Raw genomic sequence first — 27,919 nt, 5'->3', positions numbered from 1 at the left:
TCTTATGTGACATTTGAGTCAGCTCATAGTGGTGATTGTACTTATGGAGAGGATTGATGACTAAAATGCCATCTGACTATTGGGTCCCTTCATCAGAACCTAGTCCCACTCCAGATCGACGGTCCGGGGGCGGCGCGGCGCATGATGGGACCAGCGACGGCGGCTCCGTGCCCGTGCACTGCGAAGGCATTGCGGCGCCCAGCAGCGGCAAGGCACGGTGAGGCCCAGCGGCGGCGGGGTCGGCGGTCTTGCGAAGGCGCAGCGGGGGTCGAGTGCCGGCGGCGCTCGACGGCAGGCGTCAGTTGCCTCGGCCGCCGCATTCCTCGACCCGTCAATCAGCCCCACGCCGGCACTGATTTCGGCGCGGGTTTTGTCCCGTGCTGCCGCCGCCGCCGATGCCACCGCGCGGAGGGATGGCTTCAGCGGCCGCTCCTATAACGGCCGCCTCCTCCGTTTCTCACCCATCGGCCCCGTCTTTACTTCGAGTGGAAGCGGCAGCGGCAGCCTGTCAGGTTTCTTCTCGATCGCTTCCTCTCCCACCATAAGAAATCTGTTTCCGTGATAGATGGGATCAGTGTAAAGCTCTGGTTGCTCACGCACCAGAAAATTCGGTACCAGTTAACCTGTAGTATTGAAACCCGATGCTTATGCTAAGCAATTGAAATGTCTGATGGTTTGTTCGATCTGATCGGGTAGTTCAACGTACACAGTACAAAAGAAAATGATTAGGAAAAATTTCATTTAAGCAACAATATCAGGAAGTTTCAGTTAAGCAACTGGATCAATTAGCATCGCATTGGGCGCAGTAACAGTGGGAATCCTGATGGTTCTCACACCATTTGGCACCTAAGCAAAATGCATCCTCAATTGATCGGGGAAGTCAAATTGAATTTGCATAGGACCAGGCATCATTTTACACGCTTATTTAAGAGATGTATCTGTGAACATAATCATCTTTTGAGATGAATTGTGGATGCATGTGTTTGTTTATGAGAGAGATATTTGTGAACATCATTGTCTTTCATCATGCTTCGCACTAGAGTGGCACAGAAGGAAATGAGGCCAAAATTTACTACCTGCCGCACACAGGGGCAAATATGTCTTTTCCCCTCTCACTTGACGGCACCTAACTGTGGAATGGGTGGGGAATGACAGATAAGCCGTGAAAGTTAAAAGTCGATGGCGGATATGGAATTCGAAAACTTTTGAGTGGCAAATAGGGCACCAAGTAAATTTCCAAAGGCGAATGCAGAATTCTCTCGTAGTTATGACTAATCTAAATGGAAACATATAGAGGGAGAGGGCTCTCCCGTTACCACTCGGTTGAGAGCCCCCTCTGCTCCTTAAAAAAACCAAACCTTATTGCAAACTCCCAACTCACTCATCATCTCCTCCGATTCCGTCCTCGATTGCTCCTCCATCGAACGCCGCTTACCCGCCTCCACCCACCCAGCCATTGGTGCCACCACAACTCCCCTCCGCCTGCCCGCAGCCCCCACTGGCGGGGGGCGGCGCATCGCCGTCTTGCTGCGCTGCCTGCACCTACTAACACGGCACCGCTAGATCCGTCCTCTCCTAACCCCACCGTCGAGCCTCCCCCGCCGCCGAGCTTTCCCAACCTCCTTCCTCCACCACCAAGGTGGTCATCCTGCCTACAGCCCACCACACCACCGGGCCAACGACCTACTAGCCACGGCAGCCACTCCCCAACCTGAAATCCCGGAACCCTATCCCCAATTCTGAACCCTAAACGGAGCCTCCCAGAGCATTTTCTGAGTTTGTTGAGTGAATAGCAATCCAGGTGAATTAGACAAGCAATAATTTTCATCACTTAAAGTTTGACTTTCTTTTGTTCCAAAAGGAAAACAATGAAATCTCAAGTATGAACTAGTTTACATTTCTGGCAATATATCCTTTGTGGTTCTGTAATATTATCTACACATTTTGATCTACTTTGTTAGTAATACTTAATTTACCTTATCTGATTACATACAAGCTTTAAATTATACTTGTTGATTAAAAATGCTAGTCATGTAAAGTTAAGTTTGAAAATGTATGATAACCTAAGCATATTGCTTCATTTTCTGGTATCATGCATATCCAGAAAAGTCTGTAGTCGTGAAAAATTAAGGTTTGATTATGTGTTGATTCAGTGTAACCATGATACCCCCTTATATCTTATTTGGATTTACCATAGAGTTGAGATATATTACATTAGATAAATAAGAAAAAATTGGCCAAACCATGTTGATTAAGTGCTTCTAGTTTACCCTGGCTCTGCCTTTTCTGATTTGGCTGGTGGTAGAATCAAGTTACAGATATAATAACCATTTATGTCAACACTTAACAGAGATAATGTCCAAACTAACCAATATCTAAATAGAACATTCAAATCTAAGCAGCTTCGTGAAACAATGTGCAAGATTAGTGACTTATTGCAAATTTTTTACTTGGCAATGTAGAATGACACCAAGCAAGCAAAAACGGTTGATGAATTCCACAAACTCAGAGCAATGCAGACCGTTGAAGAAAACAAAGTTTGACTCATCCAATTGTCTAGTAAGTTTGAAGCCGCATATTGGTCTTAAATGGGACCAATATCTAAAGAGAGTTGTGCCAATAAAGGAACAAGTTGGAATTCTGTGGTCAGACTTGGCCCCTTTCATAGAAAGCAAGAAACAGCGGTCAGGCCTTGCTGATGTTACATATGTTCCTTCAGAGATTTTTTCTCTTGAGAACCTGAGAGGTGTGCTATCCTACAAGGTATGCCTAGCTTTTCTTTTATCCATAATATTTACTTTACTTAGTCTTTTATGGTGATTCCTTTTATTTCTGTATGGTGCCTCGGCTTGCTTTAGGTCATTATATTCTGCTGGTGTTAGCCCCCTATTTCGCGCTATATCTCTTGCTGTGCATCAACTGATGTTCTTCTCGGTTGTAGGTATGGTCCACATGTCTGACAGAAGATGAGAGGAAGTTTCTCATACAATTTCTTCCAGGCAAGACTGGCGAAGAAGAAAATGTACGTTTGTTGCTTACTCGGAAAAATCATCACTTTGGAAACCCTCTTCTCAGCTGGCAAGTTCTCTGTCCTGTTTCCACTTTTTATTTGCATGTCTAGGCTGTTGATGCATACAGTTATGCCTTCTGTTTGCTCTGTTGTTTGTTTATACTTTCTGAATGTATCTGCTGTGAGCTACTTTGTTTTATTGCCTATCCAGTGTATGAAGACCGTAAGAAGGTATCTAGTAGGGTTTATGAAATAGGTACATGTACTCTATTCCCTCCCACAAGTCATGCTTGTCTTGGTACAACATGATGGCAACTTGTTCTACCATTCTGTTTGTGATAACTAAAAGATGTTGTGATGGACATTGGAGGGACTTTCAAGTTTCAAGGAGAGTTAGCGAGGGAATGGGTGCCGTGGCTGGGGCCAGCGCACAGGGGCTGCGGAGCTGTTCAGACATTCCTTTGTAATTCTTCCTTGTCTCATTATTGATGCTTTATATAGTGGAAAAAATATTGACCCTTACGCCTAATAGATCGAATCCAATCCTAACAATATGGAACATGGAACCTTCTTAATCTAGTCCTATCTCACTTAATGGACAAGCAGCTGTTCCGCAGGGGATGTGAGGCCACTGCCACAGTATCAGTGTGCTTACTGTTTGAGTATACAGCAGACTTCTCCAAGCTGCTTGCTGGCCTGCTAGCCCATGAACCTTAACAGATGTTCTTACTACTTACACATTGAATAACCAGTTTCTTTAAAGTGGGACAATTAGCAACTTTATAATCTACACCAAAGCTACTGATACTTTTGCTATGACCTTCCCTGGGAAATGCACATTGACCTAAACAATTTATAGCTTATCCAGTGCCTAAGTTTAGGGTTCTCATTATTCTATGTCGTGGTTAGTCCCTATTAGATGCACATTAATGCACTCAATCTGTTTATCCTTAAATAATATTGCACTATACCATACCAGAATGATGTTGCCTCTAACATGTTCAGTCAAAGTTCCATCAGTTTGGCTACAATACTATTTTTACCTCTTGATATGTTTGTAAGTGTTAGATGTGGAGCATTGATTAAATTATTGAACTATAGGTCATCTTCTCTTTGCTATGGTGGTATTCATCCAGATGCTGTACTTAACAAGGAGAAGCACATGAAAAAGGATGAGAAGGCATACCATATTAATTTGCTTAATTACCATTCCAAGTATGCCAAAACCAAAGCACGTCTATTATAAGTTTACTATTTAGGTGATCCCTTGATTTAATTGCAAACGGACTGTGCAGAATGGTTGGTACCTTGAAGAAATGGAAGAAGAGATGGCTAAGTTGTGCTGATACAGAGAACTTGTTCAGGTTGGGCTTGCTTAAATTACCTGTCTCTTGGGTGACGCAATGATTTAATTACTGGATCTGCTCTGGTTTTCCTTCATATATTGTTGACCTGTTAAATTAGCTAGATGAATTGCTTTATGTTGTCAAATTCTTTCGCAGTTCAAATCTGCTGGTACATATGTTGACCCTCAAGCTTGCTTTGACTGTAGTCTATAATTCTTGAACCTTTCTGAACTCCATTCTTTCATCATACTACTGCCTCGCGCAGTCAACCATAATGCTTACTGTTTCTCATTGTTGTCTGATGTGCCCCTGTTTTGTTAGTCTACCATGATACCACCTATAATTTTCATGCAAGATCAACATAGCCGCATGGTATTTTATGTCATCTTTTGCCTATTCATGCCTTCAAGTGTTTCAGATTGCTGGTCCATGGAGTTCGAATATGATTTTTTTCCTCAATTGATGTAGGAGGGCTGCGGGTCATTTAATTAAACAATGAAAGAGTACTAGCAGTACAGCACGCTCAAGACTCTTAACACTCTAGACAAACAGATATATGTGTGCAATGCTTGCACAAGGAAACCACCAAATCGCAAAAACACCTATCCTAAAAAAGGGTCTGGAGGCCATGAGCCCCGACTGTGCACCATAGGGCTCTCTCCTTATCTACTGTCCACACTACCAAGGACCCACTAGGGCTATGCATTTATGTTTTCTCGAATGTGCATGAGAGTTGCATGTCATTTGATTAAAGAAGATGAGAAAAAAAATCCATTTATAACACACATACGCACCCAAAGTAGTTCTAGAACATGAGTACTACAGCCTAATTTTATAAAGAAACAACCTGGGTTCCTTAAGAACAAGAGCCACAGATTGGAGCCCAACCTGCTGAAGGATAAGAAACCATAGTTGTCTCACAAACACACAAGATACTAGCTAGTGTTGAATTGATTCATCATCCTGGTCACAAAAGAGGACATGCCAGCGGGTGTGGGAGAATTCATTTTGCCAATCTTTTGCTGTTCAATAACAGCAAAGTATGGCAAGCCAAATGATGAACTTGCACTGCTTTCTATCATGAGTGCAAGTTCATCATGACATATATCTTGCTAACAACCAGAGATAGAAAGTGAGTGCTAATTCCATGATGGAATGTACGCTTATTACAAAATGTTTCTGGTTAAGTTCATGTTGGTTGGTACACACGAAGTAGTCTCATCTTTAAGTCATGGATTTAGTGTTCCAGTGCTAAGTTGTCTCATGTTTTAGTTTTCTAGCAATTCAAATCGACAATTTTAACTTCTGTAGCTGTAAGCACTAAATAACTTAATTTCCTCTTGTAAATGGTCTCGTACTCTCATGTTTTAGTTTTTTGGAAAAACTTAATAGTTACATTTTTTCCAACTTCAAGGGGAATATCAAGTGCAAACTCGACGTTCCTTGTGGTCCAAACCTGCATTGACTTACTAGTGCTGTCCTAAACGCTAAACGGTAAACAGTTGGTCACCTATCATTTAGCCAATTATCGGGCTAAACATCCACTTAAACGGGTTAAACAGATGTTGAAACGAAAACGGCTAGCTAGTGTGCAGTGTTTAAACGCTATTTAAACGGGCTAAACGTCCGTTTAGGCAATACTGCATTTTGAGGAGCTAACTCAATTCAAGATGAGACAGCAGTGAATTTCTATGAAACTTACTAATAGATAAGCCATTGTTTCTTATGCTTTTGCAGAGATAACCCTGCTGATCAGAAGCAAGGAGTTATGCAGCTGACAACTACAAAGAGTGGAATACCGCTGCTACAGGTTGCACAAAGTGTTGATGTTTCAAAGGTTATGTCATACATCAAGGTAAGATCGCTAATCTCTATCTCATAAGGGTAATCGTGGTTTACTTTTGCTCAGCTTGTCCAGCGGAGCTTCTTTAAGAGAAAATAATGAGACGTCAGTCATCTAGACATTCACCTCTGTAATGTGCATTTCTTCCCGCAATTTAGTACATCTGCCAAATAAGAAATAAATTGCTAAAATTAGGTCCTCTGTTTGTATATTTGCTCTCCTTGCCCACACAGTTTTAAAGTACTTTTACCTTCTATTTTCAAAATGTGGTATTGCTGAACTGAAAGAAGAAAGATATTTGTATTTTGCCCATGTGGTTAGTTTGTAACAGTTCTTGTAGTCTGTTATGGGTGTCTCTGCTAACAGCTATTGATGTGGGCATTCCATTGTCTCACTTATAGTTCTTTTCCATAGATGTCTTTGACTTTCTTAATTAGCTATTACCTTCTTTTGTAATTGTTTCATGAAATGCGAAGGGGTGTATTAATGTGCGATATGGTGTAGAAATGAGTCAGAATTTCCTAAATTAGTCTGCATCATTAGATGTGACCGTTGTCAGTGAAACTGATTATCAGCAACGACTGAACTGTTCTTGGCATTAATTTTATGCCTGGTTATTACTTTTGGTGTTTCATTGTTAAGATGCATCGTTCATCACCAATATTGATTAAGAATATTGATATAAATTAAAAAATATATTATAGTCAAAGAAAGTGTTATTGAAGATGATCTACTTTTTTTCAGGAGTTTAGAACATCATTGTATGATGTATTTTACTGAATGCTGTGGTACCTTTGCTTTTGTAACCTTTTCAGGTTAGTAGAACACAGCTCATGCATATCAAGAGACTGAAGCAATCTGGGGATGGCATTCAGATAAAGCATGTTTCACGTGTAATTGGTGGCCTTGATAAATCCCATGTAAAACCATATGGAGCTTTATTAGAGGATGAACAGAGGCGACTGCATGAACATTGGTCAGTAATGCTTTAATTATAGGGAGATCATACGTGGAATATTGTTCTTATGAAGAAGTATACATAACAGGCTGAACATGTCGTGCAATGATGTACCTGCTGCTGTTAAGGTTCTTACGGACAGGAAGGTGCTGATTGGGAAATCAAGAAAACTATTAAACCTTGAGCTTGAAGAGAAGAATGCATCTTTCTTGAGAAAGGTTTGCTGTGACTTCTCTTTCATTTCTTATTTTTAAATCTTTTATTTTTGTGCCTGGGAGAGGTCCTTTACTTGAATGTATTAAAAAATAGTGGATGATATCAGTTCATGCTTCTGTTATGTATCTTGCCATTTAACAATGTATCATATCAGTGCAGCAGAATTCCTCTTCAATCATCACTATAGATGAGAATACCATGGCTATAAAGCTTCTGAATTTGTAATAGAGGCATCTATTATGAAAGAACCTATGTAGTATTTCATTATGAATGGTGAATTGCTCTGCAGTACTATTTTATTTATATTACTTTATTTTTAAATATCAAATAGGTGATTATGGTTTATTTATTTTTGTTTATGATGAGAAGGCAGACCGGTTAACACAGAGAACGAAGAAGCTAGGAGAGCCTGGTGCTGGTGAATATGATGGTAGCCCAAATTTGGAAAATGACCATGTATACCATTCACCTCAAAGTATGTTGCAAGGTGGGAATGATCAGAGCACACCTCTTCAAGATCGGGATGATGAGAAGACTACAGATATGGAAACCTCTATTCACCGTATTGACAGTCTGAATGTGGAAGATCATGATCTCATTGTTGCCAGGGGCACAGATGTAACTAGTCAGACTGAGCAAAACTCTGATGTGCAAGATCAACATTGTAATGGTGTCAGCTGCGTAGATAACAGCATCTCCTGCTGTGCCAACAACCCTGATGAGCAGAATGAAGTTCTCACGGACATCAAATTGTATAAAGATGCCATGGGGGTTAAAGATGAAGATATCAAAGACATCAGCTACGAAGATACAACTTGTAGCAATTATAATGCAGAGAGTCAACAGATAAGTTCCATCAATTATGCAAGCCCACATATTAATACTATTGAGAAAGAGAATTTGCAAGTAGAAGACCTTGATGGTGTTTCTTACAAAGGTCCACCAGTTCATGCTCATGAGCAAGATCAGGACCTGCAAAGCATCAGCCATGCAATTGTGAAAAACAGTTGTGGACATAATATAAATATTTCTTCAGAAATGAGTCATCCAAAAGCGAATACTGTAATTACGGACCAAGAAGAGACTGGTAGCATTATGATGATACCATCAAATAGTTCTTCACTATTACCAAAGTCCTCTGGAGAACAAATGCATCTGGGAGATTTTCTGGGTGTAAATGACCAAGTAGCAAAAGGTGAAAAAGACAGGTGGCAGTTCGTAGGCCCTCTTCAGCCTCATTATAATCCTCCAGAGGGTATAACTTATGATGGTTTAGGTGACTCAGAGATTAGGCAGCAATATGTCTCTTCAGGACAACAGAGTTCTTTAGTTTACTTGGATAATAGTGTTTTAAGTCAGCAGCAGGTTCAACTCGCCACCACTGTCTTCCCATTGGACAATCCAGTATCATTTATTGAGCCCTTATCAAATCCGCAGAACAATGGTCAGCTCGACACAGCGAAGGACATTGAAGTGGCCTCCTACCCCCTTCAACATGCAAAAAGCATCAAACAGTCAACTGGTATGCTTTCTTTGGTTAATAATCATTCGGCTCAATCTGCTCCATTTCCCAGATCCCTGAAGGAGCAGCAGCAGTTAACTAACCAGAGTTGCACAACTGCACAACTGCACGAGGATAAAGATCACGATCATAATGGTGTAAGCTGCGTAGATAAAGGCAGTTCCTGCTGTGCCGACAACCCCGATGACTGGAATGGAGATTTCATGGACATTGAATTGCGTAAAGATGGCCTGGGTGTTAATGATGAAGATATTCAAGAAATCAGCAACAAAGATACAGCGGTTAACAATAACTCAGAGAGTCAAGAGATCAAGTCCATCAATTATACAAGCACAACTATTGACACTCTTGACTGTGAAAATACGGAACTCGAATATCTTGACGGAGTTTCTTACAAAGATTCGTCAGCTCATGTTTGTGAACAAGATCACAACCTGGAAAGCATTAGCAATGCTATTGTGAACCACAGTTGTGACCATAGTGCAAATATTTCTTCAGAAAAGAGTCATCTGAAGATGAACACTGTAATTGTGGACCAAGAAGAAACTGAGAACATTATGATGATTACATCAAACAGTTCTACAATACTACCTAAGTCCTATGGAGGACAAATGTATGTGGAAGATTTTGTGGACCTAAATGACCGAGTAGCAAAAGGTGAGAAAGACAGATGGCAGTTGGCAGGCCCTCTTCAGTCCCACGATCATCCTCCAGAGAATATAAATAATGGCTCAGGTGACTTACAGATTACACAGCCTTATCTCGCTTCAGAACACCAGAGTTCTTCAGTTTGCTTGGATAATGGCGTTTTTAGTCAGCAGCAGGCTCAACTCGCCAAGTCTGTCTTCCCAGTGGACAATCCAGCATCAGTTATTGAGCCCTTCTCAAATCCGCAAGGCAATGGTCAGCTCCAGACTGGGGAAATTGGAGCAGTTTCAGATACCCTTCAACATGCATGTACCATCAAACAGCTAATTGATGAGAGTGACGATGGCCTCTGTGCACAACTTCATGAGGATTACTATGCTGATGTGAGTTCTCCAATCAAAGTGAACCCTCCTGTTTCTGAACAGCATTCTTATACTGCTTCTGCTTCAATAGATCATAATAGGCATAACTGGTTCCCCGAGGGGTGCCAGTTGCATAATAGTAATTTGTGTGGATTGGAGTCCGGTGACTGCTTAGCCCAGGCCTTGCCAGTTGGAAGCAGCACAGATGGAGCTCTGATCAGTGCCATATCTCAGTACAAGCAGCCATCAGCACACATGGAACATGAAGCAAAGAATCAAGTTGGTCTGCCAAAAAATGTTCTTCCTAGGACTCAAGAAGCAAGCCCTCCATTTCCAGATACGTGTAACTGCACCCAGAATATGGCCAGCAGTGGAAACAGTGATGTAGCACCAGATTCACTGGATAACATGCAATTTACAAACTTCATCCAGTCGAATCCCGGAAGGGCACCTGACTTTACAAACCGTCCGTCTGGAGGCCATGGACCAGATAACTCTTTCTGAGACTGGATGTAGCAAGTCATTAGGTGCTGGCAACGAAATTGGGGCAGGCTGGAACCCGCCTGTTTGCTGGCATTACTGACATCGTACCAGTTTTGAGCTGTTCCATCAATTGTGTGGTTTCAGGATCTGTGCACATACTTTTGTGCCATGCCTGTATGTACGCAGGCGCTGGGAATATGGGTAGTCGGAAGTCGAGGATTCCCATTTTTCTGGTTTCCCCTGCTGTTCTTTTTTGATTTACTAGTTATAAGTACCGCTCCAATTTCCATCTGTAGGCTGCCTCAAGGTTCAAGGGTCCTCAGCAAACTAGATCTGATGCTGAGTCAGTGAGTCGTGTTCTACCGGTGCCAGGTCTGGATCTTGTTCGAAAGTTTCCGAACATTACATTTCATGGCCCCTTACAGTAGTCTGCGGGCGTGCTAAACTGCTTGGTTAATCTGAGCAGTGCATATTTGAGCCGTTGCCTAGAATGTGTACCAGTTTAAAGTGGTGTTTTTTTTTCCTGAACTGTTTTTCTTATATGGATTTTCTGTTCTCATGCTGCGGTTGATAACATGAAGATGTTCAGCATAATACACTACTCATGGTCTCGTGAAGCTGTCTTTTCGGGCATCAACAGAAACCGGTTCCAACATGTTCCTCTTTGGTCGAGACGCCCCAGTTGCCCAGTATCAATTCACTATTGCGCTTCCGCGCAGTGATGCATAAAATGTATTGATGAAGAAGAGCTGACGCCGTTCCGTGGCATGCTCAATTGCTCATTGCACGGTGAGATGGTGAACAGAACTGATGTACAGAGGAAGAAGCTCAATGCTTGGAAGAAGCTCAATGCTTCAGCGTTAGTTGAGCGTCTCGGCAAGCAGGCGCGGCCGTCTCGTAGCCAGCCGGGCCTCCCTCCTCTCTGCTACCAAAACGACGATTGAGAAAGCATGACCGACCATTTGTTGCTCACAAAAACCAGAGTGCAAAATCGATGCTTACAGCCGCCAAAATGCCAACCACACAACCTACGGGCAAGGTTCCACCAAAGCTACTTACTGCTCCTTTTCACAACCAAAAATTTCGGTGCCAAATAGAATTACCGCCGAGCTACCACACCAACTTACGCAGACCCTCATATATACCAAATTGGAGTGGGCCAGTATCTTTTACTGTAAATTTTGAACGAACAATTTGCGTTGGAAGATCAACAAATCAATGGACTTGACTCTTGAGTAGTGCCTAAGTTAATCTAATTTCCCCCAATCATAAGTGCTATCTTTATGCTTTTCGTATATATGACATGAAACATAATCCTATGTCATCAAACCATATAAACATGATTGAATGGATTAGCTTGTGGTCATCTCATACTGAATTTGAGCTGTCCTGTAAAGATGTACTCCAAGTAGATTTTGAAATGCAAACGGTTGAGAATAAGCGACAGGAACAATTGTTGTGATCTTTTGCACACTATTTAATGCACACTTAATAGAAAAGAAAAATCGATGTACCTAACTATGGGCCTGTTTGGTTAGCATTGCTTATAAATAAGCAACTTATAAATAAGCAAATAAGTTGCTTATAACCCAAACACTCTTGCTTATAGACTTGCTTATAAGTTGCTTATGCATAAGCAAATAAGCAACTTTTGGGTTGCTTATAGTTGCTTATGGAGCACTTTACTCCTCCTACCCTCATTCTCTCTCCTCTCTCCCCTTTCTCTCTCCTCTCTCTCGTCACCACCGCCTGCGCGCCGCTTCCGCCGGCCGCCGGCCGCCTGCGCGCTGCCCGTGGCCGCTCCCGCCCGCCGGCCCGCCTCCGCGCCGCCCGCCGCCGCTCCCGCCCGCCCGTCGCCCCGCTCGCCGGCCGCCTCCGCGCCACTCGCCGCCCGCTCCCGCGCCACCCGCTGCCGCTCCCGCCCGCCGCCGCTCCCGCCCGCCCGCCGCCCGCTCGCCGCCCGCTCCCGCGCCGCCCGCTGCCGCTCCCGCCCGCCGGCCGCCTCCGCGCCGCCCGCTGGATCTCCCGCCCGCCCGCTCGCTGGATCTCCCGCCCGCCCGCTGGATCTCCTTGCTCCTCCTCCCGCGCCGTCGGCTGCTCCTGCCCGCCGCCACCGCTCCCTCCCGCCCGCCGCCCGCCCGCCTCCGCGCCGCGCGCCCGCCGCCGCCCGCCCGCCGCTCGCGCCCCGCGGCCGCCGCCGGCCGCCCGCCGCTCGCACCCCGCCGCTGCCCAAACCAAGGGGTAGGAGCTGGGCCATTTTCAGGGGTAGAGGAAAATGGGATAGCAGGGGCAAATATGTCAATCCTAATCATATAAGCAACTCAAACCAAACACCTAGACTTATAAATATAGTAACTTAAGCAACTTATAAATAAGCACCCATAACCAAACAGGCCCTATATTCATGAAACTCATATGCTTACTTTTGCTGAGCTAACAATATGTGGCTGATCTCAAATACTCAAGATACAGATGTACACCTCCGCACAAAATAACTTTGTAGGATCTGCAAGTTCAACAATCAAGCTTATTAATCTGTATTCTATAGCGAAAGATTGCAGCTTGAATTGAATGCTTTGCGACCATGACAGTTACAAGGAGCATAACTTTCTAATACCATCTGCTAAATTTAATTACTCAAAGCTCCTAATAAAATATAATGCTCCTGTCTATCTGATAGTTCTCTGCTACCCAAGAAATTTAGTCTGTTATGTACATGTTATTATGGCACTGAGCGAACTTGCATGCACCAAGAACCTGGCTGAAGGATTTCAACAACTTCAGTGTTTTCCGGAGCTCATCGCCTTCCTTCTCCTGGACAGGACAGGTGACTGCACGCAAAGCATGGGCTCATCTGATGCAGCGACATCCTCAAGGATATGTCACTATGAACAGCACAAACGGAGTTAATTTATGTTATATCAGATACATGGTGTTATTAGGACTGTGCACTTTACTGTGTTAGGCATTACATACTTTGTTCAATCCTTTACAAGTAGATCAGGAACCTAATCAAGTTATTGGGGCAAGCAGCTGCAATTTAATCAAGTTGGGGCAAGCAGCCGCAATTAGCAGCACTTGCTGTGGCGTCCGAGAGAGGCCGAGGTCGACGGCGTGGGCAATCAAAGGTGCACCTAGGCAGCATGTCCTGGTGAAGCCGAGTTGTGGAGGCACTCCTCAATCTTGTGGAGGTCAGGAACAGCGTCCGCCTTCTCGGCGATGGTGGCAGCATGCCAGCATGCGGGAGCACGCTGGACTGTGCGGTGGGATGTGATGAGGAGGAGCGGAGGCGCTGCAACTGTAACCCCGCGGCCACCGCTTGTGCTCCGAGAAGAGCTTGAGGAGGCGTGGTGGCGGCAGGAGCATAGTCGAAGCCGCGCCGCTTCCCAGCGGCGAGTTCTCTAGAAGGACGACGGAGGAGGTGGAAAGCAACGTCGCGAGATTGGACCATAGGGTGATCCGACGGCTCAAACCTTAGGACGACGTAGCCGAATGAGGCGCGAGATTACATGAAGCAAGTTTCGTTACGTAGAGATGGTTGGCTTGGGACATGTCAAAGGGACCAAACCTTTGGGAAAATGCGTTGACGAGAAGGGGAAAGACAACGCAAGGAGAGGACGCGAGCAGATTACTGCACAATGGAACAGCTAACATGAGCAGAACTGCTGACGTGTATGCGGGAAATTCAGATGCAGGAGTCGCAGTAAAATTAATCATGACCCTCCTTTTGTCGTTACATGGGCCGCGGCTCTCTTTGGGTCGTGCCGAATTTCACCGCGCTTCCCTTGTAGATACATGATTCGAATGACGGACCTCGAAACTCAACAGAGGTTCGCGGTGCCCCGTCTTCCTCCGCCGCGACTATTGTGTACGCGAAAAATATGCTCTTGTCACCTTCTGCGGCCCATGGCGGCCCACGTGGCCTTCTTCCTCCTTCCGCTACTGCGCCGCCGCCTTGCTTCGCCGTCGAAAGTTAGGGTTCGAGCCTTCGAGGTTTTAGAGCTTCGGATTCTGGGTTGCCGCCGGTAGGGTTAGAAGGTTAGGCTTCGGGGTTCGGATTGCCGGAGGTGGGGTCTCCAATGAGCTTCGGTTGTAAAGGGAGGGCCTTGAGCGGCGGCGGCGATGGGTTGTGGGCGGGGTGGCGAGGCGACGGATGCGCCGGTCGCGGGTGGTGGGAGATAGCCGGTGGGCGGTGGAGGAGGTGGGGGAGTGACGGTGAGCTCCCCAGTGGAGCCGCGTTAGGATGGCGGCGGCTGGCGGTGCAGGAGGACGGAGTGGGGGCGACTGAGAGGAGATGGGTGGGAACCGGAGGTGAGGGCGGTGGCCGACGGCAGCGGATCTGGCAGCTCCTGTCGCCGGAGATGGAGGTGGATGGCAGTGCGGGGGAGAACGAGCTGAGCAGAGACGGGTGAGTCTGAAGGCGACAGCGTGTTTTTTCACCTTCGGTGACATATAGTCGCGCTCGTCTTCCTCTCCCGATAACAAACACTATTGAATCGTATTATTAGTTGATCGAGCGCCAAGGAAGCAGCACTCCGGACCGGAGAAGAAATGGTGGCGGCTCCGCTGGGCGGCGCCCGGACGTCGACAGCAGCTAGCGGCGGCGTTGGCGGCGCGGGCAGGGGCTTTTCTGCCTTTCTCGACGGCGCGGCTCCCTCCGGCGGCCGATTTCGTCGCGCGACGGTCAGGGGCAGTTGTGTAGTTAGCCGGGCGGTGGAGACACGTACGTATCGTATTCGTATATGCGGCCGGTGCGCGCGTCTTGCGTGTCGCCGTATGCGTACACGGGCGATTAGTACCGTATCGGGAGTTGACGTACGTGTCGCTACGTTTAAAGGCGCCGGCGGAGCGATGGGCTTCGCCTCCGCGGAGGCACCACACACGTCGACGAAACAAACTATGTACAGCTGATGGCATACACACTGATGACTGTTGTATGGCTGAACTGTACATGTAAATTTAAAATTGTACAATAAAAAATACAAACGTGTACAGAACGAACGAAACGAAACGAAACGACCGAGAACGAGTGTGCTAGACATTAGCACAGGGCATTTTTTTTATGCCGTTTTCCCCTTCACCTAAATCGATCAGCAGTTCAGCACCCAACGTCCTGGACAGTGGGTGGACACCATCATCCTAGCTTGTGGGCTGTGGCCAAATTGTTTTTTTTTGAAAGAAAGCCTGTGGCCAAATTGTAATATATTTATTAGTACTACCATTAACTTGAAACAATAATATCTCTAATTACAAATTAGTACACTTTCATAGTCTCCGTAGCACTATTTTGAGTTTTCGATAACTAACTTTTATCGTAATATATTTATAGATTTTTAAGAAAAATTTACTTATTGTATGAAACTAAATTCTAAGATAAATTTAATTACTTATATAACTTTAGATATCAAAACCGGTAATGCTAGCAACCGGCCATCCGGACGCCGATGAAAATATTGGACGCTACGTGGCAAATGCTCGTTCACATGCTCCACGCCTCCACCCACCTTATCTCCAGTCAGCCTTCTTCCTTCTCCACACCACTCATCTCTCATCACGAGGCTCTCGCACGGAGCTGGAGCTCGGGTGGTACGGCCCTTCACACGCACGCGGCCCTCCTCCAAGTAAGCTCACTGGTACCTCCAAGCTACTCCGCGCCGCCGCTTGCCATGCGGCTGCTGGAGGAGCTGCTCCACCGGGGAGGAGTTGCTCCACCGTACAGCAGCTCGAGCGCCGCACGGCTGGGCGCCGGCCGCGGCTCCCCATGGCCAAGGGCGAGCCGCGCCAGCCGCCGGAGGAGCTGCTCCGTTGGGGAGGAGCTGCTTCGCCATGCGGCCGCGCGAGCGTCGGGGTGTGGCCGGCCGCCGCTCCCCTGTGGCCAGGGGTGGCCAAGGGTGCGCCGCACGGGTTCTCGCTATGTCGTGCTCCGCCAGCCCGCGCCGCATGCTAGGTTGTGCCGAGAGAGCATGTTGCAAACGTACATTTCAAGTGTTTCAGATGTTTCAGGAGTATGTTGTAAGTGTTTCATATGGATATTACAAAAGTAGATGCAGATGTTGCATATGTTGCAATGGCTATACACGTATGTTGCAAGAGGCTGTTCCAAATGTTTCATCAGTTTTTCAGACGCATGTTGCTTTTCAAGTGTTTTCTGGCATTTGCAAGTGTTTTTAGACGAATGTTGCAAGTGTTTTAGCTTTTTCGGACCTATGTTGCAAGTGTTTCATCTGGATGTTGCAAAAGTAGATCTGGTGTTGCATATGTTGCCATAGGACCCCACCTGCCGTAGCTGCTAGGGCGCCGCCAAGCGAGCGCAGATGGTCTCGCGTCCATGCGCGTGCGAAGCAGGGGGGTCGGGGTCGGTGCATACGCGGGCTTCTGAATTGATCATGTTGCGTGCAACATGGACGTAATGTTGCGGTGGGGTTTTTCCTGGGTAGATCTGATGGCTGTGGTTGCCTCCGATCAACGGTTGTGGCAACATCCGATGCTAGAGCCCGGATCGGATGTTCGGGCACTAGTTATCTAAACTAGATATAAAGTGTTTATTTTTTCTAGATTAAACAAAGTAGTTAATGAAGTACAATGTTGCATTGGGAGATGGTCGAAATTAGGTTCATCAATATGTTTTGCTGGTCTTTCCTTTGGCTCCCCTTCTCTTCACCTCTACAGTAGCCACCACTGAATCCTACGCCACCGGCATAGGTGGACCCATAGGGTATGCCGGGTGGGCCTCGGCACACCGGCCCCGGCACACCTTGCGGCCCATGTATTCGACAAGTAGGTACACTCGGAGCAGCGGAGGAAAAAAATGATGATTTGTTCGCTTGGGCATGGCGCAAGCACCGCGGAGGCAAAAAAAGGATGGTTCGCCTAGGCCTGGCATGTGGACCGCAGACTGAGGCAAAGAAACTACGATTGGCCTTCCGCCTTTGCCAGATGATTCACCTTCCGTGGCGCAGGACTGATTGCACATTGTGCGATGAGACGATTCGCCTTTGGCGGACGACAGCCTCTCCTGGCGCGGGCGGATGCCGGACAGCCAGGGCAGCGGGGTGCGAGCAGTGCGCCATGCATGGCGATCCGATGATTCGCCTTCCGCGGATTGCGCGACGATTCGTCTTCGGCGGCCTCTCCTTTCACGGGCGAACGGCCAGGGCGCGAGCAGTGCGCGGCGATCGCCTGCCTGTAGTCCGCGGATTGCGTCATTGCAGAAAGTTTGGCAGTGTGTGGCTATGCGGATTGCGGATCGCAGCCCCTGATCGGTGACGCTGCTGCCGCTGACTCGTGGATTATTGGTCCGAGAATTCCGACGGGCGACGAAGGTTTAAGATTAATCTATCTTTTATTTTTTTCTTATTTGAAAAAACTTATGTTCTTAAATATTTTTATTTATTTATGTATGAGTACTTTTTTATTTCAGTTCATGAATTTATTGAACGGACCATCAATCCATGAACATTCTTAAATTCATATATTGTGAGGCTGTGATTTGTAAGTTTTCTACCTGAAAGTTTAAAACATGATTCTATCATTGCATGTTTGTTTTGCTAGAGTGTCCAATTAGTTGTTATACTTACATTACATAGATATTATTTTTTTCAGAACGGTTGGATTATGAAGAAAGGCGGAGATATTGCGTCTCTTTTTCAGAAATACGCAGCAAAGAAGGCAGAAGCTGCTTCAAACACTATCCCAGTTGAAACTATTGTGGAAGAACATAATCAAGAGCAGGATGGAGTGGTAGTTGAAGAAATCGCGGATCCTGTGCCCTCGCCTCCGCCATTGCAACCACCCGCATCACAGCTGCCGGTTTATGACATCATCACCTTCCACATGATCCAGGTGAAAGGCAGCCCATTGAAAGTTATCATGTTAATGATCAAGATGCAATTCGAAGAGCATGTATTATTAAAGGCCCATTCAAACCTATTAATCATGATTTTCGATCAAGAAAAATTGGAGGTAGGGATCGCCAATTCAATTTTGTATGGATGTATAATCATGAATGGCTTGAATGTAGTATCAAGAAGGATTTTGCGTTCATTACAAAACTATATGCAACATCATTACTATGTATTCCTCAATCCATGTTGTGCTCATTGATCTTAGTGATGATATTTCACATAAGGATGATTGGATAAAGATACATTTTGTGCTTGGAGCATTTGAAACCTTTGAGTTTGTTTTCTTTGTGCACTTAATGTTTATTATTCTTGGATACACAAATGAGTTATCCGAGTGTTTGCAGAGAAGGGATCAAGATATTCTTAATGCAATCTCCCTTGTTAATGTGGCAAAGAACAAAATGCAACAGTTGAGGTCTGATGGTTGGGACCACTTCCTTGAGAGGGTCACTTCTTTTTTATTAAACATCATAAAACATGATGTTGAAGTTCCTGCTATGGATGGTGATTATGTGCCGTATGGAAAATCAACAAGGTATGCCCATGCACGAAATCAAACAAATGATGATCATTTTAGAAGAGAAGTATATATTGGTGTCATTGATTAAATTAGTCAAGAGCTTGATAATTGGTTTGATGAGATCAATATGGAGCTACTTTCTTGTACGTCAGCCTTCAGTCCTTCCAATTTATTTGCTTCGTTTGATGCACAGAAGGTACGTAGATTGGCTGAATTTTATCCTAAGGACTCCTCCAAGAATGATTTGCTAAAACTTGAATTGCAACTTGATAATTATATTGATGACATGCAACGAGATGATAGCCTCAAGGGTCTAGACAACATTGTTGATCTCTCAGTTAAGCTTGTTCAAACACGAAGGCACAAAGTGTATGATATGGTTTACTTACTTCTCAAATTGATATTGCTTTTACTAGTGGCAACAACGAGTGTTGAAAGGGTATTTTCTGCAATGGTTAAAGTGAAAACAAAGTCAAGCAATAAGCTAGGTGTGATAGTATTTTGGACGATTGTCTAGTCACATTCATTGAGCGGGATATTTTCTTCTAAGTGAATGAGGAAGATATAATCAAGACATTCATATCATTTAATTAAAAAGCAGCGGGTAAACAAAACAGGTAAGTTTCTTTTATACTATATTTCGAACTATTTGTATTTCATTCGAACTATTTATATTTATACTGTGATTTGTTATTTTTTCTATCTTAATATTTGAATTTAAAACCTATCATGTTATTTAGTGCACGTGATTTACCGAATTAGAATATAATTTTATCAAATTGTAAATGATTTTATCGAATTATATAAGATTTTTTTAGCATAAAAATCCAAGGTCCGCCGCTGGCCTCCGGCCCCGTCCTTTTCCCTCTCTGGCGTCTCACAAGCGACGGGGAGGATTGGGCCGGCCCCCGCTCTTTCCTTCTGTACATGTTTAGTTGTTTTTTGTTGTTCCCTTGTGTGCTCGGATGAGTGTTCCTCGTCCTCTGGCTGCCGTCGTCGTCGTCTCGCTTATGCTCGCCGCCGTCGTCCTCGACAGCCAGGTTCTACCCAATAAAGGTGCCTCCTTCATCCCCTTCGCTTCCGCCCGTGCCGTTTTGCTGGATCCCCTCCCCTTCGACCCCTTCCTTTCGTCTCTGGATCCGGTGACTTCCTCCTCCGCCGTCGCCTCCATCTCCGCCGGAGGTTACCATGGAGTAGCTGCGTGCTCTGCTCTTTCTTGTCCCTTGCAGGTCTTTGTGGTTGTTCGATTCGCACGCCATCCATTGGCTCTGAAGACGCCGTTCATCTACCCGCCGGTGCCGGTTGCATCTCTATCTTTGGGTTGCCGGCGACTGCCTCCTCTGCCGACGTCTTCATCCACCTTAAGCCTCCTTAGTGAGGCCCCTCCGCCCTGGCTCCAAGCGTCTGTTGATGGTTCCCTTGGGATGCCGACCCCTCTGGTAGCCCGCGCCGGCGAGCTCGTCAACGACGACGATGATGCCTTGCTGCCTGGATCTGCGGCGTCTACGTGCGTTCGCGTCTCTCGGGCTATTTGGGGCCTGAATGTAATTAGGTCCTCTTTTGAGGACCTATCTGTAGTTTTGCTACTCCTTCAACATATACATATGGTTTTATCAAGAAATGTTTTGCTTATAAAAATGAGCTACACAGTGAAAACAAAGCAATGAGGCAATAAGGGCTTAAGAAATTAAAAATGCTCAATACTGTACACTTGGCCATTAAGTTTTAATCAAGTGATAAAGCTTTTAATAAAAGAAAATCTTCTGACATGTGATCAGCTTAGATCGATAATTAAGCTTGCATGCATGCAATTTTCATGGTGCCATAAGAACGGAGGTTTTTAAGGAAGCGAACTTGCATTGGAACCTGCCTACTCAGGTTCAAATTCCACTACATAGTATAAATACTTGTATTTTCTTTAATTTTTACACTTGCAGTGAGGTACCTGCGTACTTTACAAATTTTGTAAGATCTGTCGGCGTAGTACTCTTTGGAATAGTGTTCATCGGGATGAGCATGTGTGTCTGTTATGTTTTCCGAAAAGAAAGAATTTTGAAAAAGAAAATTTCCTGTATACCATTAGAAATTATACACATCCCTTCTGTGCCATTGAAAATTTGAGCAACCCTTGAATACTATTAATTCTAATTTTGATCCCCTATATGCAACTGCCCTCACATTTTATATCACGGAGTTAAAAATTTGAGTTCTATCTCCTCTTTGCTTCCTCCTCCGGTCCTCCATAGTCCCTCTCGCATTACAAATCAACAGTAGCCAATAACATGCTTCCTCCAATCGCCAATAAAATGGATTGATAATTTTAAATCGAGGAGCTGGTCGAGTCAGAGTCCATCTTGTCCTTCTAGGTGCTGGCGTCGAGGCCGCCGACCCTGGCTGCGCTTGCCAAGGCCGGCTGGAACTCCCACTTGCGCGGGGCAGCCATCCTCAACTTCAGTGTCGGCCGGCACCATGGCCGCGCTCGTGGACCTGCTGCTGGACTTCGCCACCGACGGAGGCGACGACCTCGCCTTGCTCGCGAAGCTCGCGGAGCAGCCGGCCGGGCCACGCCGTCGTGGCGAGCTCGGAGCTAGTGCGCAGCTCATGCTCTTCCTCGGCGAGTCAGCGTCACGGTCGGCCGAGGAGCGTTGCTACTGGCGTCGCTGCACGGTGGGAACAGGGGCGAAGCTAGCTCCAAAATTACAGTGGTGCACAGCTTAAGCAGCATAAAAAAATACTACCTTCGTCTTTAAATATATGACGTTGAGAACAAGCTAAATGAACTAATTTACTTGTCCTAAACGTAAGTATATTTAAGAACGGAGGGAGCATGTGGTAGTATTGTTGGAAAATTAGGCAATTGTATGATTAAATTCCGAAGCAAGAATAAAATCTAGCATTCAAATCTCTAACATACTAGGCAACAGCAAGCACAACATCATGTTCTCATAAAACATGCTGAAGTAACAGATCAGATCACGGCGTATGTACTTTGCGGGTGCAGTCGTGATGGGAAGCGGTGCCGACGGAACGACCACGGTGTTGCGGATGGAGCTCAGTAGACGACGCTGAAGACGACGAGCCGCCGCAACGCCGGACTTGGACGGAAGACGAGCCGTGGTGAAGACCTTGAGCAGTCACGCTGAACGCTTCCCAAAAACCTTATTTGCCCTCTCCCAGTGCAGGATCACAAGAGCGAGAGGTTCCGGAGACCTGCTCTCCCGTTCATCGGTGCATGCCGACACTCGGGATGGAGTAGATTACGGTGGCGGCGCAACAACGAGAAGAGGCAAAAACCTAACTAGTACAGACCACCTTAGGGATACCCTAACCTTGGGTCTTCCCGTATAGTAGTCTATATTGCGTCTTTTCCATGAGGGAGGTGGTCCATACAGGAAGGAAAAGCCCCAACACCCTCATCTATTAGCAATATGGGACTAATAGATGGTGTACCCTGTAACGACCTTGGTTAATCAGTCGAGCTAATCTTAATCCGAGTCCCTAATCCCGCTGACTCAGCTCTTCCTGAGCAGGAGCGCTCGATCCGGTTCTCAGTCCCGACCCCTGAGAACCCAACCAAAACCGCCGGATCCCTTCTAAGTCCCAAAGGCAGTGTTCCTTTCAATCTTGGAGCTGTGGAACAACCGAGACTGACTGATGGACCCGCAATCTTTCTCCCCGGGTCTCCCGAGGCAGACGCGCCCGAGCAGCATGCGCCCGCTTCAGAGCTCCCCCGCCGCGTGGCTCGATCTCTCCGACGCCCGCCGCCTCGCCCAGTCGCCGGTCGCGACAGGATGGATCAACGCGCCCTTCTCCCCAATCGCAGCGGAAGCCCCCTGCAACCCTTTCTGCCTCGCCTCGTCTCGCTTGCGCCCTCGCCGGCCGCGCCAAGGTGCCCCGTCGCCGTCGTGGCAGAGTTTTGCCGCTGCTGCGTCAGACCGCCTCGCGACCCGCGCCCATCATCTCGCCCGGATACCCGACTGCAAGCCCCGAGGACCTCCGGCTTTTTCGCCTCTCCACAGTCGCGCCGCCCACGAACTCACTTCACAATGATTCCGCTCTCGCCAACCACGACTCTGGCAGCGACAGCTCCTTTTTCTTGCTTCGCTAGTGATGTGCCCCGGCAATGCCGCTGTTTCGCGCTCGCCCGAGCCGCCGCTCGCCCTGTCACTTCGCCTATTGCAACCTCACTTGCGGCGCCTTTCCCCCTGTCACACACCCATCAAATCCGCCGCTTGACACGACCAGACTACGCCCGCCTTCGCCAAATCTAAATCCCGACAAAACTGCGCCTGCGTCACCTTGTCTCCAGTGCCCAATGGACGAAGACCCTGCCACCAAAGCTCTGTTCCACCGCCCATCGCCGCTCAATCGCTGCCGTGGTAGCGCACTCCATCCTTTTCTTCCTGGTCTTCGTGCTGCTCAAACTCTCTTTCTTCCGCGCAGCTATAAAAGGCATACCAGAGTCCCACCAGAGTTTCCTTCGCCATTGCTGTTTCGCCGCCCCTACTCTGAGTGCACTTGAGCCCTGCCACTTGAACTCTTGAGAAGTTCCCCTCTCCGCTCAAACCCGCTTCTCCTCAATCCACCCAGCTGTCTGTTCCTCCGCGCTGTGCTAGAGCTTTCTTGTTGCCCACAAGAAGCACCGCCACCGCCGGAGCACCGTCAAACCTCGCCGCCGCCCAAGACTTAGTGCTTAAATCCTTCAGCCCAAGTCTATTCCTTCCCGACCCCAAAGCTTCACCAGTAGACCTGAAGGTAAGCTGCCGACCCCTCTCCGGTTTGCCCGACCCCTTTTTCCATCTCGCCCGACCCTGTCTGTTCGCCGACCCCTACCCACCTCGCCCGAGGGCTCGGCTGTATCTTTTCCCTTGACCCGAGGGCATCTGTGTAATATATCGGGGACTCCTCGGTGTTAAGTTTGAAGTTTGAGGACCCCGGCATAGTTATTCCTCAAGTTTAAGGGTCAGACCACAAGTTTATCCCCATCCGACCCTTTTGTTCTGTTCTCCACCAACTAAAGTGAACTTCCCCACATTTTCTGTAGCCTTGCTACAAGTATCTGAGCTTTAACTTGCAAGTGTTGCTGAAATAACCATCTCTACGCTAACTTCTGCATTTGCATTCGTATAGAGTTACATCTCGCCGACGGCGTCTACGAGCTACACCCGGCACCTGAAGACGGAGCTGTAGCAGAGCCGCCAATCCCAGAAGCCGAAGCAGCCCCAGCTGAAGACCAGTTTCCCCTCCTCCGCTTGAAGGCAAGCCCTGAAGCATGAACCCAACTTTCTAAACTTGCACATGCCTTCCTTCTTATGAATGTGCATTTATGTATAGGAGTTGTTTGCAACCCTAGATGCATGACATAGTTCCTTTGATCTGAACACTAGTCTGTTGGGTCGAGTAGTTGCAATGCTTAAATAGGAATAGGTAAAAGCTGAGTGATTTCCTGTCGCTCGCGAGTTATAGGAGTTGGTTGTTTTCCTTCTGTTACAACTATAAGGACAATGGACGGGGCAGGGTTTTGGTTAACTCTTTTGGTGGTCGGCTGATCACCTCGTCTGTTTATTGAATCTGTTAAGGCCCGACAGTGGTGGTGTTCGTGATCAAGTGTTTGAAAGTACTAATCTCATACCCAGTATGGGATGGGGAAGCCTAGTACTTGATTGAACCTGGACGTGAGCGGTCGCTCCACTGTCCTTGGAATGAAGTTTCCCTGCAGCCGCATGTGGTGGCAAGTGTGGTCACAGAACGGCAGAGGCCGGGTCTGTGGAACCTTGCACCAAAGGAAGTGGACCCGACATGGGTTAGGAAATTGATGGGGAAGGCCGACAAAGGAAGCGATCCTCGGTGGTACGCGGATGTCGTGAGGTTAGGTTCACCATGCATGGTTAAAGAACTCGAATCGATTTGTCTGCCTCTCATAGTTTGAGATTGCTTGATCGCAATACTACACTGAGTAATGAAGGAGTCTGATGATGATATGATCTTGATGATGAGCTTATATACATAAAGTTGGATCTATGCTTTCTTAGTGTAAGATGCTAACATAGACTGGTTAATGAACTTAGAATCTAAGCTAAAACTTGAAAGCAAGAACCTAACATAGTGCTTTTGGCAAACAAACCCTCAGCCAAAGAGCCTTGCATGTCTAGAAGTGGTGGAATAGTTTTCCCACCGGTCGGTTAAGTCTTGTTGAGCTTAGCAGCTCAGACTTGTTGTGGCTTCTCTTTTCTGGTGAAGTTGCAGCTTCAGAGCTTGCTGCTAGCACTTGGCCGCCTCAGCTCCCTCCGGGTTGGACGGTCGAATGGGATCCTTCCTCGGACAGCGGGGAATGGGATCACTGATGTCCTGGCTGGCCTCACCAGGGACATCCGACCCCCGACGACCCCCGACGATTAGCTTCCGCCGTGTTTTTGCTTTCCGTTGTTTTCTTTCAACCTTTGTAAAACTCTGATTTTAACTAGTATGTAATACACTGTTAAACTAATGGTGGATCTATTGTATTCTCTGGAACCACTCACCTTCGTGTGGGTTATGCTAATTCGGTCCTGTTAAGTGGTTAAATCGGATGAAATCCGACGGCTCTTCGAGTTAACTTGATTAAGGCATGAAGATCGCATGTTAAGCGACTTATCCTTGCTTTAGTTGAGTTAATCCGAGGTGTTCCGCCACATACCCCCTCTTTACGCTAATGAGCCTTTGAGATTTATTCAGAATTATCATTTATATGAGCAAGCCCATATATCTAACAAGTATATGGTAAATATAAGTGTGGCTAGTGGTAAAAATTTTCTATGCACCAGGCAAACTCAACGTAGCTTTGCCGAGGTGGGAATAAGATGCTCGCGCTGCTGGGCAAGCTTCCAGGCCTGGTGCCGGTGCACGACACGGGATAGGCAGAGCATGACCTCCATGGCTCATACGAGGGGAAGGGGAAAGTTCTTTTTTCATCCATGTCACTTACGCTCGGGGCCACGGCTCCATCCATCACGAGCAACGGTGAAATTTAACGAAATGGCATATAAGGGATGAAAAAATAAATTCCAATGGTAATGAAGAGAGGGTTGAATTTTCGATGACATGTAGGGTTTGAACGGCATACAAGGAATTTTCTCAAGAAATAATGTCCGAATTTCAAGAAAAAATAAGGCAAAGAGGGGAAGAAAGTTTCCCGCCACTTGCGGGCGCGAGAAAATAACGGTACTTGTGTACTTGGCAACCTCTGGTCCACCAACCACCATACCTTCACCTCCACTCCATTCTTGTCGGATCCAAAACCTCCCACCAAGCCAAGTTTCGACGAGCGATCATGTCCTCCTTCGATTCCATCACGGCCGTCGTAGGCGATGACGACGGGCTACCGCCCGTCCCCTTCGACCCTGCCGTCATCGAGGACGGTGGCGAGCAGCAGGGCCTCGGCATGCGCCGCGGCCACCGCTTCGCCGCGTCCTATTCGTCCTTCGGCACAGCCGTGTCCGAGGACGACCTGGGCGGTGTCGGAGGCGATGGCGGCGGGTACGGCGTCTTCGGCATGCCTCCTGACTCCAACGGCGGCGCCGCGTACAGGTTCTCCGGGGACGTGGTGAACGGCGTGGAGCATGTCATGGGCGCCCTGGATGTGATGGATGGCGCGGCGCACGGCGGCGTGGGCGGGGGCATCGGCGGCCTCGACGAGGACCTGTTCAGTGGGCCAGCCGACGACGGTCTCGTCCTGCCACCGCCGGAGTCCATGAGGGAGGAGGGCATCCTCCGCCGAGAGTGGCGCCGGTTAGTGATCTGATCGGTTCTTGTCCCATTGCATGCCATCTCAAATTTCCATTCGAATGCCGAGCGCGATTTCTGAACTGAAGATTGCAATCTGCCAATGAATGGCTTGATTTGCAGCCAGAATGCGTTGATGCTGGAGGAGAAGGAACGGAAGGAGAGGGAGCGGCGCAGCGAGATCATCGCGGAAGCAGATGAGTTCAAGAAGTCCTTCCTCGAGAAGCGCAAGCTCACGAGCGACACGAAGCGAACGCAGAACAGAGACAGGGAGAAGGTACGCGCACACACATAACGATCAAATGACGCAATGTATCCTGGATCCTGATGCTTGTGTGGAACCATCAGCTGTCCCTGGCGAACCAAGAGAAGTTCCACAAGGAGGCAGACCGGCAGTACTGGAAGGCGATCTCGGAGCTGGTGCCGCACGAGATCCCGGGGCTGGAGAAGAGGGGCAAGAAGAAGGAGCAGGATCAGCGGAAGCCCGGGATCGTGGTGGTGCAGGGTCCCAAGCCCGGCAAGACTACCGACCTCTCCCGCATGCGCCAGGTGCTCATGAAACTCAAGCAGAACCCACCAGCTCACATGGTGCCGCCTCCGACGCCGGCCAAGAAAGAGGAGGAGAAGAAGGATGGGGATATGGGCGCCAAGAAAGATGGTAATGATGCCAACAAAGACGATAAGCAGACAGCTGGAGACGCCGGGAAGAAGACGGATGCCAGTGATAAGGCTGACCTGAGCGCCAGTGCTGCTGGTGCGACCCCGGCGGCAACTGAAGCGCCGGCAAGCAGGCAATAGAGCAACTGGTGAAGAAGTGATTGCCATGCGCCTGCTATCTAGTCGTCGTATCATAGTAATAAGAACACCGGCCTGGAATAATGTTCTTGGTTGAGCCGTGGGCAAGTGCTACATTTTTGTGCAGTTTTCTGAGCTAGAAATAGCTAACGAATTTCTACTAGTTTCAGTTTGGTCCTTAAGAATTAGAGGCTGGTATAGCTGTAGATTTAGATAATCTTTTTTCCTCTCTGATCCCTGAAAAGGGTGGAATCATCATATTTTTTTTTGTTGTATTCTATAATAAGATGGCATTTGTGACTAGATTTAATTTCTTTTTTTGAAACGACTTAAGTTATCCATAGATGATATCTTCAGGTGATGTGCTTTTAGTTTTTTATTCTACTGTTTTTTTTCTGTACAAGTCACAAACTTTTTTTTATTTTTAACCCTTTTTTTTCTTTATTTTTAAAAACAACCTCACCCGGGTGTAATTTGCGCGGGGTGACCCTTTTGGCCGCGCCAGACCGCCTAACACGGCAGGAACACGCTGCCACGCCGCATGCACTGGC

General features: G+C 47.1%; 2 protein-coding genes across 3 annotated transcripts; both read left to right on the top strand.

Moving 5' to 3' along the window:
- The first annotated feature begins 108 nt into the window (after window positions 1–108).
- LOC101761833 lies at window positions 109–10,989 on the top strand. 2 transcript variants are annotated; one of them, XM_022824554.1, is made up of 9 exons: window positions 109–512; window positions 2,463–2,763; window positions 2,942–3,078; window positions 4,112–4,225; window positions 4,306–4,374; window positions 6,094–6,211; window positions 7,015–7,175; window positions 7,246–7,375; window positions 7,743–10,989. In XM_022824554.1, exons 2-9 carry the CDS (start codon window positions 2,464–2,466, stop codon window positions 10,407–10,409), a joined length of 3,696 nt encoding a protein of 1,231 aa, XP_022680289.1. In that variant the 5' UTR covers window positions 109–512; window position 2,463; the 3' UTR covers window positions 10,410–10,989. The 2 variants fall into 2 exon arrangements, with proteins under 2 accessions (XP_022680289.1, XP_022680290.1); XM_022824555.1 differs by lacking the exons at window positions 109–512; window positions 2,463–2,763; window positions 2,942–3,078 and adding an exon at window positions 3,095–3,473.
- Window positions 10,990–26,121: 15,132 nt separating this feature from the next.
- Window positions 26,122–27,531, top strand: LOC101767784 (clathrin light chain 3). Its single transcript, XM_004956083.2, has 3 exons — window positions 26,122–26,579; window positions 26,697–26,850; window positions 26,922–27,531. Exons 1-3 carry the CDS (start codon window positions 26,122–26,124, stop codon window positions 27,369–27,371), a joined length of 1,062 nt encoding a protein of 353 aa, XP_004956140.1. The 3' UTR covers window positions 27,372–27,531.
- Window positions 27,532–27,919: the final 388 nt, after the last annotated feature.

This window comes from Setaria italica, chromosome II (assembly GCF_000263155.2).
Source record: "Setaria italica strain Yugu1 chromosome II, Setaria_italica_v2.0, whole genome shotgun sequence".
Taxonomy (NCBI): Eukaryota; Viridiplantae; Streptophyta; class Magnoliopsida; order Poales; family Poaceae; genus Setaria; species Setaria italica.
Note: the sequence above shows the minus strand (reverse complement) of the source record. Positions and strands in the feature narration are given on the sequence as shown.

Bases quoted from the DNA above. Each gene is read 5' to 3' on its own strand.
- LOC101767784 (XM_004956083.2), top strand. From the start codon at position 26,122: ATGTCCTCCTTCGATTCCATCACGGCCGTCGTAGGCGATGACGACGGG. The intron at 26,580-26,696 runs GTTAGTGATCTG...CTTGATTTGCAG, and splicing joins CTCCGCCGAGAGTGGCGCCG to CCAGAATGCGTTGATGCTGG. The intron at 26,851-26,921 runs GTACGCGCACAC...TGGAACCATCAG, and splicing joins AGAACAGAGACAGGGAGAAG to CTGTCCCTGGCGAACCAAGA.
- LOC101761833 (XM_022824554.1), top strand. From the start codon at position 2,464: ATGACACCAAGCAAGCAAAAACGGTTGATGAATTCCACAAACTCAGAG. The intron at 2,764-2,941 runs GTATGCCTAGCT...TCTCGGTTGTAG, and splicing joins GAGGTGTGCTATCCTACAAG to GTATGGTCCACATGTCTGAC. The intron at 3,079-4,111 runs GCAAGTTCTCTG...ATTGAACTATAG, and splicing joins GGAAACCCTCTTCTCAGCTG to GTCATCTTCTCTTTGCTATG.